General features: G+C 42.3%; 2 protein-coding genes across 5 annotated transcripts; both read left to right on the forward strand.

Annotated features, from left to right (window-relative positions):
* The first annotated feature begins 663 nt into the window (after positions 1 to 663).
* nup62l (nucleoporin 62 like) lies at positions 664 to 6,572 on the forward strand. Its single transcript, XM_049027341.1, has 13 exons — positions 664 to 804; positions 1,530 to 1,830; positions 2,209 to 2,567; positions 2,948 to 3,037; positions 3,463 to 3,573; positions 4,144 to 4,257; positions 4,341 to 4,452; positions 4,546 to 4,690; positions 5,133 to 5,182; positions 5,431 to 5,565; positions 5,801 to 5,912; positions 6,114 to 6,180; positions 6,358 to 6,572. The coding sequence occupies exons 2-13, from the start codon at positions 1,538 to 1,540 to the stop codon at positions 6,447 to 6,449; spliced, it is 1,680 nt and encodes a 559-aa protein (XP_048883298.1). The 5' UTR covers positions 664 to 804; positions 1,530 to 1,537; the 3' UTR covers positions 6,450 to 6,572.
* Positions 6,573 to 6,744: 172 nt separating this feature from the next.
* si:ch211-274f20.2 (calnexin) lies at positions 6,745 to 14,024 on the forward strand. Of its 4 annotated transcripts, XM_049027342.1 has the most exons (15): positions 6,745 to 6,942; positions 7,313 to 7,386; positions 7,501 to 7,574; positions 7,873 to 7,931; positions 8,371 to 8,512; positions 8,641 to 8,722; positions 8,941 to 9,133; positions 9,234 to 9,423; positions 9,869 to 9,982; positions 10,422 to 10,578; positions 10,712 to 10,906; positions 11,206 to 11,325; positions 12,583 to 12,685; positions 13,357 to 13,424; positions 13,538 to 14,024. In XM_049027342.1, the coding sequence occupies exons 2-14, from the start codon at positions 7,318 to 7,320 to the stop codon at positions 13,422 to 13,424; spliced, it is 1,566 nt and encodes a 521-aa protein (XP_048883299.1). In that variant the 5' UTR covers positions 6,745 to 6,942; positions 7,313 to 7,317; the 3' UTR covers positions 13,538 to 14,024. The 4 variants fall into 4 exon arrangements, with proteins under 4 accessions (XP_048883299.1, XP_048883300.1, XP_048883301.1 ...); XM_049027343.1 differs by lacking the exon at positions 6,745 to 6,942 and having other exon boundaries at positions 7,312 to 7,386; positions 7,501 to 7,561; positions 8,916 to 9,133; XM_049027344.1 differs by lacking the exon at positions 6,745 to 6,942 and having other exon boundaries at positions 7,316 to 7,386; positions 7,501 to 7,561; positions 7,855 to 7,931; positions 8,916 to 9,133.
* The last annotated feature ends 10 nt before the right edge of the window (positions 14,025 to 14,034 follow it).

Raw genomic sequence — 14,034 nt, forward strand, 5'->3', positions numbered from 1 at the left:
ATTATGGCTTTAAGCACATCCGAATATGTGCAATGCAAGTCAAAATACCGTTTAAAGAGCACATTCAATCTTCCAGTTTCCAAAAAAATGCAGAACTTTAAAGAAACATTCTTCCAAGCCACCCCCCCTCCCAATGTGTCTCGAGGAGAATAAGGTAGATTTTGTAGTCAATGCTCTTCTTGTGATATGTAAGTACTTAACACATAAATGTCAGTGTATTTGTGTTATCCCCCACACAGAATATTGGACGAACGATTTTAATCTATATGTTGAATCAGTTAAGTTTATGAAACACAGAAAAGCCCTGAAATTGCGTCCTTGGAGAAATATCTGATTGTTGCAATGGATCCTTAATAGGTATTTGTTTTTTCTTTCTTTTTTAATATTATTATGCAGTTCAACGCAATGTTATATCTTGTTGAATTTGTATCGTTGAGAATGAGTTAAATATTTGTTTCAATAAAAAAAAGTTCCTATGTGCCACATAATCCAAGGTGCATGTAAATGGAATTTGAGCTGGAAGAAAGCTGCCTGATGAGTCGTTAAGAGCGGCTTTCTACTTTTCTTTCATTTTGATTTTTTTAACCTATTAATACTGTAACTAATGTCTTGCCGCTTTTTCATCACCGAATCATGAATATAATATAATACATTTGACTGAAATAGAGCAGGCATTGCCGTAGTTGCCTTCTGAGTCCTAAGCTTGTGAGTCGCGTAAGAGTGACGGATCTCCTTGCCGCTAGTTTTGTATATGACGACGTGGGTTGGCGGTGGCAGGTTATTTCATTAAACTACATTAAGAAGGTAATGTAATAATTCATTTACGATGTGTTGAAAAGTGTGTACCGTACATTAAGACATCTTGTGTTTAAAATGTTGTCAAATATTTTTGTCGCTATTTTTTTAGACGGAAAATGTCAGCGCAGCTAATTTTAGCGAATACCGAATAACGCACCTGACTTTTTTCTATTGAATAATTTTTTAAGTTATAACTAAGCCGGTTACTAATTTGAAATCCTTCGTGTAGCGTAGTTGTAGAAATTACAGTCCTGAGTTATAGTTTTACCTCGTTTAAACGTATTTGGCTAACTTGATTACAGTTGTGTATTGGCTACTTGGTACTAGCCAGTGTGTTAGCGCTCTTGTATTAAATAGCTAATTAGTAGGCATAAAGTTCATACATAATTGAAATCTGGGAGAAAATATAACTCTAACTGTATCATTGCATTTTCCTTTATGTTTCTTGCAAACGGGGTTCCGTACATTGAAATGACTGGTAGAAACGTGCAGAACAAAGTAATGTATAGTTTTATCTATCTTGTTTAGACAGTGAAGGAATAAAGTGGTTTTATCTTTTACAGTCTCCGTTAAATACAAATACAATAAAGATATAGACAGTTTTTACATACTGATATTAGCATTAAATTGAGCTTTTGTGTGCGTGTGTGATTTATATGTTGAATTGTTTTGAATTTTGTTTTTATACATTTTTTTTTTGTGATGTCATTCATGTTTTGTTTTCTTCCCAGGAGCCAAAATGAGTGGGTTTAATTTTGGCCAGCCCACCACAGGATTCTCCTTTGGTACGCCAAAGACTGCAGCTGGGGCTGCCCCCACCACTGGTTTTGGGCTGACCAACAGCACACCAGCCCCTGCAGCTGGAGGGGGCTTTTCGTTTGGTTCTGCAATGCAAACCCCGGCTCAGGCCCCAGCGACGACCGCCCAGACCACCAGCTTCTTCTCCCTGCCTTCTCAGGGAGCTACACAGTCAAGTTTCAGCTTTGGCACCCCAGCACAGAGTAGCAGTACTGGGGGAGGCTTCTCTTTTGGGTGAGGATGGTATTGAAAGTACCACTTGCTTTTGGGCTCTGTCATGTAAAACTGGATTGATTCAGGTTGCTCAGCTGAGAATTTGGTTACTGTATTAAGGTTCACTGCTATAAAAAAATAATCTAAGGAATATATAATGGTCATGGTAACCAGTGCAAAGCAATACCTATGTTCTAATATGCTAATTGTTCTTATCTTTTTATGATGATCAGATATTATTTCAAGAGTTTACCAATTTTACACATATATTTATATAAAATATACCTTGTTTGTGTTTCATTTTACTTTCATTTTTAGTTAAATTGCTGAATTGTCATTGGACTGTGTCGGGTTATGCAATGAGCCTTTTGTTTTTCTTCATATATTTCCAACACTCAGCACTTCCACTCCCAAGCCAGGTCTGGGTCTAACCGCATCCCAGCCTGCCACAACAGGACTGACGCTGGGCTCCTTGGTAGCTTCCTCCTCGGGCTCAGGGTTCACGTTTGGGGGGGGTCTCTCCGCCCAAACCACAGCTGCTCCTGCAGCAGCGTTGACGTCCCAGCCGCCCACAGGCGGTTTCTCCCTCGGAGGCACTTCCACCACCCAGCCATCGGGAGGATTCAGTTTTGGTGTGACCAAAGTTCAGGTCACCACTGCTTCGAGCACAGCTACGGCTGGGGCTGGTTTCTCTTTTGGGGCTGGTACATCTGCCCCCACAACCCAGCCCACATTTTCCCTAGGGGGTCCTACGCCCGGTGAGATATTGCTTCATATTTCCATACGAATATGCGCACACATCCCAATAATATTGAACTAAATTAATTTAACTAAATCCACCAATGAGTGAATTTTATTTACGACACTGTATCATAATCATTGTTACAGTGTTTTTATTGAAATGCTTGCAGGAGTTAGTCGATAGATTTTCCTTGCCTGTGATCTCTAGATCCAAGAATGACTTAAGCTGATTGAATACTATATTTAGTATAAATTGTACTATAGTGAAGATGTCATTTAATTTGAAACTAAGGTGTTTTGTGAGGTATAACCGAAATTGCAGATAAGCTGTTTTTGCTTTTGGCCTCTGCCTTTGTGTGTTGGACTTGAACGCCAGGCCTATTTTCTCTGTGTCCAGGTCTTACTCTTGGTTCGACTGTCCCGGCTTCCACAGCTGCAGCAGCCGCAATCCAGGGTTCTGGCTTTGCTTTTGGAATCAAACCTTCAGGTATTCTGGGAAAAAGCACGTCGAAGGCGCATCTGGTTGGAACAATGCATTTGCCCGAGGTTCTCAACTGGTTTAGGCTCAGTACCTACATGTTTCCTTGGTCATTAAGTCGGTGCCCATTTTTTTGTGAAATTTTGAACCAAGTTTCATAAATCAGTGCGATAAGTGGATAGAACATTAGTGCCATAATAACAGCACAATGCCTTCATGCACTGTATAAAAACAAAAGACCAAAATAAAATTTTTTCAGTTTTTAATTTTTTTTTTTTTTTTTAAACCTCACACTCCACAACCCAATGAAAATGGTTCTGCGACCTACCAGCTGAAAAACAAGTAGCTGTTTTGGACCTAGAATTTGAGCCAGAGATTATTCAGGTTGTGATGCACAGGTCTGTTCATCCGCCGCCTTCCTCTGTTGTTCCCAGCCACCCCAGCTCCAGCCTCCACCGCTGCTCCTGTTACCCAGGCTGCAGCCCCCTCCCTCTTCTCAGCACCCATTGCCTCTGCAGCGCCTACGGCTCCAGCGGGATTCACCTGTGCGTTTCCTATCCAAAAATGACATCGACAACATTAAAATATTTCCATGTAGAGTCACAGACATAATGCTCTTTGTTGTATCTTTAGCTATGATGTTGTCCTGCCCTAAAAATACCAAACATAAGTCTTTACTGGCTAGGGTTTAATAAGGGTTTCTGTATACTAGACTGCAGTTGTGTTTTCTGAAGATAATATACTTAAGAGATGCTCTTGGACAGTGTTGCATTTTAGCTTGGAAGGCAGTCGCATTAAATTGCTTATGGGAGTTTTACTTGCACAAAAAAGTTCTGAGGGCAGAATGAAAAATGATTGGTTGAGAGAGCCAATCATATTGTAGAGGAGGTGGATTCAGAGAACTAGAGGAGGTATGACCAACCAATCAGATGTCTTGGTGCTGCCTCCTCTAGTTACATGGGGCCACCTCCTCTACTATCTGGTTATTTTTCTGAACCAATTGTTTTTTGTTCTGCCCTCTACATTTTGTAGAAGTAAAACTCCCATGAGCTTCAGCTCGGACTGTTAATGTTAGGGATGGTTCAGAAGACCAGTGATCCTTCTCTCACTGACAGTGGGATCGGTGACTACAGTGGGCAGCACTGCCACTACATCAGTGTCCAGTGGCAGCCTGGGTTTGATACTCAAGCCGACCCTGGGGGCAGTGACTACCAGTGCGGCCACCACAGGTATCCAGCAAACCGACATTTGCCTGAGTTTTACTTTGAACTTTACTGCGGTGACCATAAATGAGCATTTTTGTGTATCCTAGCAACTGCATCCACCAGTGGTGCCACGTCATTCTCCCTGGGCCTGAAGCCTGTAGGCACCATGGCGCCTGTTAGCACTGTCCTTACCGCCACCTCCACCACCGCCTCTGTCAGGTGAGTCCAGCCCAGCATGCTTGTCTTTGGGTGTGGGTCTTTTTTGGTTCCTACTCTGTCTCAGATTTGGCCTGTTGCCTGGCCTCCCTCCAGTGCCCCGCCAGTGATGTCTTACACCCAGTTGGAGGCCCTCATTAACAAGTGGAGCTTGGAGTTGGAAGACCAGGAGAGACACTTTCTGCAGCAGGCCACACAGGTCAATGCCTGGGACCGCATGCTCATCGAGAACGGAGAGAAGGTAAAGAGGTCCACTCCGCCTGCCTTGGCTTCCTGAGGGTGTGGGGGCACTGTCTAACTCGCACACCATGTTCTTTTTCTGGCACCCGAAAAGACCAAGCGCATTTTCGGTTTCATTGATGTGAAATACAAATTATATAGCTTGGTCAGAATTCATTGGAGCATAACCCTGCCTAGTATGCCATTATGTGAGTTAAAGGCTAACTTGGCATCTTCTCTCATCAAATGAAAAAGGAAAAATAGCTGAATGTTCATGCTGAATGAATAAATTAATTTGCAAGTATTTCTGGGAATCAGATTTTCCTCCATATCCTTCATAGTTTTTTTTTTTTTTTTTTACCAGTTTGGATGTGAAATGTATCTTAAATTGCATTTATAATGGTCTTAGTCTTAAATTTAACTTGTTAACCTGTAGAAATCCTGTTATACTGCTATTGCCCTAGATTACAACCCTGCACACGGAAATGGAGAAGGTGAAACTGGACCAGAGAAGGTAGAGTCTGACGTCCAATGAGATGCATCAAGGTAGTGGGTGCAGTCACGAGTCTGACTGCGTGGCTGACTGCCCATGCTGCACGAAAACACTGGAATGATCCTGTTAGCGTAGAAGATTGTTCATGCTGATCTAATCTGTGCAGTTGTTGAACCCAGAGTGGTGATTTTCATTTGTCACATCAAAGAAGTTTGGAGGCCGTGAGTGACGAAGGATCTTGATGAGGTTGTATTATGGCTGGTGCACAGGCTGGACCAGGAGCTGGACTTCATCCTTTCACAGCAGAAGGAGCTGGAAGACCTGCTATGTCCTCTAGAAGAGTCGGTCAAGGAGCAGAGCGGCACCATCTACATGCAGAATGCAGACGAGGAACGGGAGAGGACGTAGGTCTTGTTAATGAACGGCCAGCTGTAGTAACACTTGGGTGTAGATTAAACTTTTTTTTTTTTTTTTGAAGACTCTTCAGTCTCCCGCATGCTCTGTGACCTGTGGTTTTTATTAAATGGGTATCGCCTATGCCATGTATAGGGGTTTTCTTGTAGATGTTTGGGGTCTTGTATAGAAGCAGGCAGTGTGTCTCTGGTCTCCAGAGCTGGAGTCTTCTCTTCCTGCACTCAGGTACAAGCTGGCAGAGAATGTGGATGCCCAGCTCAAAAGGATGGCCCAGGATCTGAAGGAGATCATTGAGCACCTCAATACGTCCAGCGGCCCTGCGGACACCAGTGACCCGGTATGGTGGTCCCTACCGACTGTTCTGGGGGGGGGGAGGCCGGAAAGTGATGGACGTGAGTGTAGACAGAGAAGATAAGGCTAGTGGAGAGATGATGTACAGAAGAATAGACCAGAAGTGTTATCACCACCTGCTTCTGCTGTGTGTTGGGAGAAATAAAAATGAAACCAAACCCACTGTAACGAAGTATCTCTCCCTTAGCTTCAACAGATCTGCAAAATCCTGAATGCTCACATGGATTCCCTTCAGTGGGTTGATCAAAACTCAGGTAGGTGTTTCTCCCCTACCTTGCTGGCCTGTCGCCAGCAGAGAGCAATTTCACATTCATTTTATTTAAGTCAGTGGGTCATGTTAATGCTTAGTGAGTGACATTTCCTGTCTTCACCTGGATTTGATTTCTCCCCTGATGCTTCTGGTCTAGTGTCTAATATCTTCATCTCTACAGTTCTTCTACAGAGGCGTGTCGAAGAAGTGTCCAAGCTGTGTGAGAGCCGGCGAAAGGAACAGGAAAAGAGCTTTCATATCAACTTTGAGTGACTTAAAATGTATAGAAATCGGCGTGCACTTGACTGAGTTTGGGGGAGGGTTATAGTTGGCTAAAAAAAATGTTTGGGGAGGTTGGATTGAGGTTTTTGTTACAATAAAGGGTTTTACTTTTCACTTGGGAGTTGTGGTTTAATTGCAAAGTATAATTTTTAGGGTATGACACATTTCTCCTCTTTTAAATAGCCAGCAAACATATTTAAAGTAGATTAACATACAAAGAGAAAAATAATAACGTAAAGATGTATCAGTTGATAATTGTGAGATTTTAATTAAAACATGAATACAACTTACAACCTTTTGTTGTGGCTTAAGTATGTGTTAGTTTCTGTGTAAAAGCCGGTAATAATTAAGCCTATGAGCCGAAATGGCTGATCCAGCATCTTTCCTACACTTCGCTAAAGGCCAAAGTCCAAGTAGAATTACACAGGATTTCAAGAGCTCTTCCTCAGTGTAACGCTAAAGATCGACTTGGCTGACATCTCGGGTACAGTGCATATCTTTTGGTGATATACGAATCAATTGAATGGCAAACTAATTTATTTCATGATTCCTCTAACATGCAGCTCATTTTATTACAAATAATAGCCTGGGATTCTAATAGTTCTTGGTATTTTTATTGGACAAAGACGATTAATTATAGGTATTAATTTTTGATGTGCTGTGAACAGCGCCCCTCTGTGGGGAAAAAATGATGCACTGAATATGCAACAGAGATGTACTGTATTTAAATCATCACTTGTGGGTTTTCTTAGTGTGTTAATTTATTTAGTTGTTTTCAGACTTTTGCCATCTAATCAGAACCAAAATCAGAAATGCTCTATTATCTGTCGGTGACTGTCGATGTTCCCCTGCAGTGATTATGAAACTGCAATCTGCAATCCCCCTCTGCGCTTGTCTTTACTTGACCTTGGCAGCTGAAGGAAGGCAGGTCTGGAACTTGGAGCTCTTCTCTTGTTCTTTCATGCTGCGATGTCATCATTATTTCACCATTCCAGATGCATATACAGTCTTAGCAGTGGTGCTCTACCTATGTATTTTCCAGAATACGTACAGATCTCCTGCGATTCCAGAGGAAGCTCATTTTGCCGAGACATTTGATTCTGGTCCGTTGGATAGGTATTCAACTCCAAAATCCTGCATGAAATGTATTTAGTAACTCAAATGAAAAGCAGCCACTCTTGAACTGCAAACAAGTGCTAGAATTTCCTTCTTCGATAAATATAGTTCATCTAATCAAGTCAATACCTGCAGAGTTGATATATATAATTTCTTTTAGATGTCAATGTCTTGCGTTGCCCAGAATTATGTGCAAAAAAAGATGTAAGATAATCCAGGAATTGCATAGCTTGTCTGAAACCGATGTCTGCCAATAAGAAGCCTAATATGATATTGTCAGATGACGTCACTATTCTAGGAAATGGGTGTTGTCCAAAGCACAGAAAGCTGAAAAGGAAGACATCCTTAAGTACAATGGTAGGTACTGGGCAGTACTCATATTCACTCTGGATTGTAGTGTACTGTGATTCTCTATTCCCAGCTTCTAGTCTGGATTAAGCTGCCAGCGGTGATCTCACAGATTTCAGCAAATATAGCATTATTTTGAGAGAACATAAATTCAGGATTCAAGCAATTTATTGTCATATGTGCAGTATACAATAAAAGTTTGGTCACCCCTCAAGACAATGCAAAAATGGTACAAAACAATGGTACAGTATTTAAGCATGTAAAACATGTATAAACCATAGATAAAAAAATATATTAAATCGAAGATGGATAAATAGATGTAGTTGTATATGTAAAATATACACACATGCAAATATACAGCCAGATATAAAAGATATACATGGGTGTGGAAATGGCATACAGTATACAGCATTAAATCCGATAAATTGCTGATTGCTTGCGGAAACAGGGCGGTGGGCTGTGGAGGAGGCCAAGAACCGCGTCACGTCTGGAAACAGGGGTCTGGTGCTGAAGTCGCCAGGTCGACACCATGCCATTGCAGCATATTTACGCACCATCTTCCACTTCACAGATAAGCCTCTCATCTTACAGTGAGTTTCTGTGACTACATCTCCTGCAAAATTAATCCATAAAAGCATTGTGGCAAAAAATAAGCCACTCTGGCTTATGTAAAGGCCTTTGGCTGGACTTGGCTTAATTGCAGCGTGTTAATGTACAGATACGAAGTCCTGTTCCAGAACGGAGTTGACTGTGGTGGGGCCTACATTAAACTGCTTACCCACACGGATCATCTCCGCCTGGTAGGTGCGGCTTTAATTCCCCCTACGGTGCTTCATAGCGTTCAGTAAACGACGGCCGTTTTGAGGTCGAAAAGACAGAAATATACAGTCATTTTACGGAAAGAACTATATGAAATTTTGCTTTTAGGGATCATGTTTAATTTGGCTTTCATCTTCAGTGCATCGTTAAAATATGCTGCTGTGCTTTCTTCAGGGATAGCTGTTCTGTATTCCTCCAGAGCCAATTTTGCAACACCACCCCATACACCATCATGTTTGGTCCAGATAAGTGTGGTGGTAACCAGAAGATATATTTCATCTTTCGCCACCGGAACCCGCTAACTGGAAAATACCAGGAGAAACACATCCGGCAACCAGCAGCGGACCTGAGCAGATATTTCACTGACCGTCAACCTCATCTGTACACATTGAGTGAGTTTCATAGGCTAAGGCATGTTTATTTCTATTGGAATTCCTTTAGAAACTGCAATGGGATTCTACAATAATACACCTCTGCTCTGTCTGCATGTAGGATTATATCCTGATAACAGGTATGAAATTCTGATTGACGAGTACTTGGTAAGTAAGGGCAGCCTTTTGGAGGATGTAGACCCACCTGTGAATCCACCTCAAGAGATCACCGATCCGCATGACACCAAGCCTGCAGACTGGGACGATAGACCACGTATCCCTGACCCCATGGCAACAAAACCGATGGACTGGTAAGCTGTCTGTCAAGCCGGAATTCAAAGGCAAACCAAAGTGATTGAATCAATCTAGGCCAATAAGATCAATACAGGTCCTTTGTAACCCTAGTCGTATACAGAAACATAATGTGGAAACAATTGATGTTTTTATGCAATTGAGATTTATGAGGGTTTACTGTGAAGATTTGTTTTGGGAAAACTATAAACTGTATGACCAACTGTGGCAACCTTTGAGCGTTTCATTCCTGCACCATATCAGGACCCATTAGAGATCATTATGACATCACAGCAACAGAGCTAAATGCTGTGAAGTCACTGAGCCGATGACAATCTCATAGAACAATGTTTTCCACGTTGTGTAATATTTCTCCATCATCAGTGGTCTTCAGTGGATGTTGTGAACGCCTGATGGAGTCCTTCACACCGAGGTTCTGTTCAGACATATTTGCCATCTTCCTAGGGATGAGGAGGCCCCTGAGCTCATCCCTGACCCTGCAGTCCAGAGACCACATGGCTGGTTGGAGGACAAGCAGCCCTTCATCTCAGATCCAGAAGCCCAACGTCCAGATGACTGGTGAGTCCGGCTGTCATTGTCACTTCTGTCAGCAGGCAGACCTCCGTTATCTATTTTCCGTAGGTAGGGGACTTTTGGCCCTTTACACAGCTGTATCAGTAGTAACCTATTCATCCTTCCTGGGACTAAAGCAGAGGTAGGTAACCCTGATCCTGGAGTGCCAGTTTCCAGCAGGTTTTCTATCCCACCTGATGAGTTACTGCCTGCCTGAGATCAGGCGTGGTTCATCAGAGACCAGGTAGGATGGAAAACCTGCTGGATGCCGGCACTCCGGGATCTGGGTTACCTACCACTGGACTAGTACTTGCAATATTTGATACAGAAGTCCCAGTTTCTTTAACCACTGGGGATTTTGGTGTTACATGCTTCTGTTAAGCACTCCAGAGTCATCTCAGCAAAAAGAGCAACAGGAACCAAACAGAATCCCTTTGCTCCACAGGGATGAGGAGATGGATGGTAAATGGGAGCCTCCTCTGGTTCCCAATGCAGTCTGCTCTGACGCGGTTGGATGTGGCCAGTGGGAACCACCATCAATCTCAAACCCAGCCTATAAAGGAAAGTGGAGCCCTCCACTTATTAAGAATCCTAATTACCAGGTACCAAGTTTGTCCAGTCGATGGCCATTTGTTCACTTTCTGTTTATTGCCCTGACAGTGTTCTCCTAAGGCTGGCCTTCTATGGGACTTTAACACTGAATATCATGCCCTATACTGCTGATTTGTCCCACAGGGGCAGTGGAGCCCGAGGATGGTCACCAATCCGGAGTACTTCGAGGACTCACAGCCATTCCAGATGAGTCCGGTAGCCGCAGTGGGGCTGGAGCTGTGGTCGACGACAGGGGATGTGCTCTTTGACAACATACTGCTGTGCTCCGACATCACGGTGGCCCAACGGTGGACGACAAACACCTGGGGGCAGAAACAGGTTGGGAGAAGGGCTTTATGCCCACAATAACCATGGCTTGCTCTTGCCGCTTAACATTTGTGCAGACCATGAAGCCTTTCAGCCTTGAATCTATTATAATCTATATCAATTTATCCTTTCGCAGCTGTTATAGTAATAATATCACCTTTGGACCCTTGAGTAAGGTCCTTAACCCCAACTGCTCCAGGGATGCTGGCTGCCCCTGCTCTGTGACTCCAAGCTTCCCTTACTTGTACGTCACTTTGGACAAAGCATCTGCTAAATAAGCTAATGTAAGCGTCCTGTGATCCCCACTGTAGCCTGGCCTGCTGATGCAGCTTCTGATGGCGACAGAGCAGCATCCTTGGCTCTGGGCTCTCTACGTCTTCACCGTGGGTCTGCCTGCTATCCTCTTCATCAGCTTTATGTGGCCAGACAAGGTCAGAATCCACGCTATGTTCTATTATAAAGCCACCGCTGCTGCAGAAAGCATGTTCCTTTTAATGGCCGGACTTTAATAGCCTGATCATCTGCTGTAGGAATCTAAGACCACTTTACCTCAGTTAGAGCTTAGTAGGGTGTCTCAGAAACCTCTTCTCTGCACTGAAATTAACTTTGCTAATAGGCAGCGATTGGCGTTTTGCTGCCTGCTGTAATTACTGGCCATTAGTTGACCAGTTTCTCACCAAGCTAGGGTTAAAGCATGAATTAAAGAGATTTTTCACACTGCATGAATAATGTTAGCTTCCAGGATGCTGGGTGAAACCAAAAATGCATGTCTTTAATATCATTTTAATTTACATTAAGTTAAATTCCGTTTTGAAATGCATGTAATGCTCCTGCTAGATGGGCTCGCAGCCTCAGTGCAAATCTGGTCCTTTGCTGGTTTTGTTAGCGGAAACATACCTCACGTTGTTAAATTGCAGATGGGTTACTGAAGGTCAGTTTGTGCTGCGCAGTAGTTAGTTGGAATGCAGCTTTAGCGCCAAAGACATCGGTCTCTTACCGCTAATCACAGCAAGGGCTGATACTAATATATGGCACCTTTGCCATATAACACTCAATAACCTATCTATCCATTTCAGTAACCCGTTGTCCATGCAGGACGGTGTTGTTTTGTTCTCGTAATCATATATTACTCAGTACTACAAAAGAGTTCTTTTACTCAGTCAAACATTAGCTAAGCTGCCTTTGTCCTCACTGTCATTGAAGTTGGCTTATGCTAAGCGACGCGTCTAACAGGATAATAGGGGCAAGTAAGGCGGCTTCTGCAATAATCTTCAGCAACTACAGTCTCACTTTGCTCTCAGTACTTCAGCTCACTATTCTGATGTTGATGATAAAATCCATGTCTGCTTTGACTCATGTGCCTGAGCAACAATTTGATTAAGAACATCAATGGGTTTTTGGGATTCAATGTATTGTGAGTCAGACAAAGTTCACTACTATGGACTTGCAAATTAACATAAGATCAGCCGAAGAAAATACAAGTCTCAGAAATGAACATTAATACCATGAATTCAGAGATATATCTAGAATTTTTTGTTGTTTTCCGAAAACTGAAATAAAAATAACTGTCTGACAAGAAGCACTTGACCCCACAGCCCTGTGCTGGATAAATTGTAAGAAGTGTGGATAAAATACTTGAACATGAGAACAAAAAAAATTTAATAAAACAGAAGGAAAATGTTCTCCAGACATTTGGGCCCCCAGACCAAGATTATTGCTACAAGAAGACTGACAAGCCACAGCCCGACAGCCCCCACGACCCAGAGCGCGAACCAGGCCTATGGGCTCACAGTAAGACCACCAACCTTTCAATACATATTTATTGCGAATGTGAATGAGATAATAAGGTAAAACTTTATTGATCAAAGGAGGAAAATCTTGCGCAGACAGTGGCAAAGTGCGTAAAGTGCAGACAAACGAACATTTAGTCCAAAAAAATACGAAGTGCACAAACGAGAGTAGAGTACAAACAGAATATCCCGGAAAGGAATAGTGAGGAATGAAATCATTATAAATAAAAATAAACTATGTAGGTGCAATTTTTTATTTTTTTAAGGAGGCACCAGACTTTGTTACTTCAATGATGGGATGTCCTGATGTGTCATGGATGCAAAAACTGAGAAATCAGATGTCTTTAATAACAATAATAATAATAATGAATGATTTATTTATATAGTACCTTTCTCACATTCAAGGACGCTTTACAATGCAAACAATAATACAATAAAAGCAATACACATACAGCTACACGAGCAACAGCAAAACAATGACAATGGGAATGTTATGTACTGGTAGACACGTTATAGCATATGAGTTTTCAATTGATGCTTGAAAGTATTACCAGGCTGTACGTCTCCCAGACTGTGAGGGAGAGTATTCCAGAGTGTAGGTGCTATCAGACAGAATTCCCTGCCATTCAGGGAAGCAAATCTATATGAGCTTATGTCTATTTTTTTCCCAAGGTGAAAACACCAGCTCAAGAAAGAGGGAGACTCGCCAAGCCAACAGAAAGGCTGACTTGGAGCAGTAGGTGAGGTGATGTTTGTACTTCTTTTGGGGGCTTATAATTTGGCTGGGTGACCGATTCATAATTGTTCTTCTAAAATACCTCACGTCTAAATCATTTCCTTGTTTTTCTCTTAGACTGGCAGTCCTAGACATCTTCATGATGGTTCCAGAGCAGAGAAACACCTGTTGATTCCCCGCCTGTTGTCCCACGCTTATGATGCCATTATAATGACATAGTCTTGTTTACCCAGTTCTTCAAGATCTAGATCACAAACGGAAGAGGACAAGACTGCAAATAACTGGAACGTCAAGCATTTCATTAGATGACACTAGGTCATGCTGTTCTTCCCATCTTAGGAACCGGATGTGCGTTGCATATATTCCAGTAAATTATATATTTTTCCCATAACACTTTATTTTTTACCATTTTGTTCACATTTTATAACCATTTAAAAATAGTTCCACACGTCCACATGTCATCTGCACTGTTAGACATCTTTTCTTCTCTCTTGAATCACATTTCAGACAAATATAGACTCGAGAAAGTGCACTTCGAAGAGCAGAAGTGGGCCACATTCTTAAAAAAAATGTCATACTGCAGCACTCCGTCCCTTAAATAAAAACGCCAACAC

The sequence above is a fragment of the Brienomyrus brachyistius genome, chromosome 10 (assembly GCF_023856365.1).
Source record: "Brienomyrus brachyistius isolate T26 chromosome 10, BBRACH_0.4, whole genome shotgun sequence".
Classification (NCBI taxonomy): Eukaryota; Metazoa; Chordata; class Actinopteri; order Osteoglossiformes; family Mormyridae; genus Brienomyrus; species Brienomyrus brachyistius.

What these genes read in the sequence shown, in the direction of transcription:
- nup62l (XM_049027341.1), top strand. Translation starts at nt 1,538, where the DNA reads ATGAGTGGGTTTAATTTTGGCCAGCCCACCACAGGATTCTCCTTTGGT. An exon ending in TCATCGAGAACGGAGAGAAG is followed by an intron (nt 4,691 to 5,132) that starts GTAAAGAGGTCC and finishes CTATTGCCCTAG; the next exon opens with ATTACAACCCTGCACACGGA. An exon ending in CTGCGGACACCAGTGACCCG is followed by an intron (nt 5,913 to 6,113) that starts GTATGGTGGTCC and finishes TCTCTCCCTTAG; the next exon opens with CTTCAACAGATCTGCAAAAT.
- si:ch211-274f20.2 (XM_049027342.1), top strand. Translation starts at nt 7,318, where the DNA reads ATGAAACTGCAATCTGCAATCCCCCTCTGCGCTTGTCTTTACTTGACC. An exon ending in GCCCAACGTCCAGATGACTG is followed by an intron (nt 9,983 to 10,421) that starts GTGAGTCCGGCT and finishes TTTGCTCCACAG; the next exon opens with GGATGAGGAGATGGATGGTA. An exon ending in GCTTTATGTGGCCAGACAAG is followed by an intron (nt 11,326 to 12,582) that starts GTCAGAATCCAC and finishes AATGTTCTCCAG; the next exon opens with ACATTTGGGCCCCCAGACCA.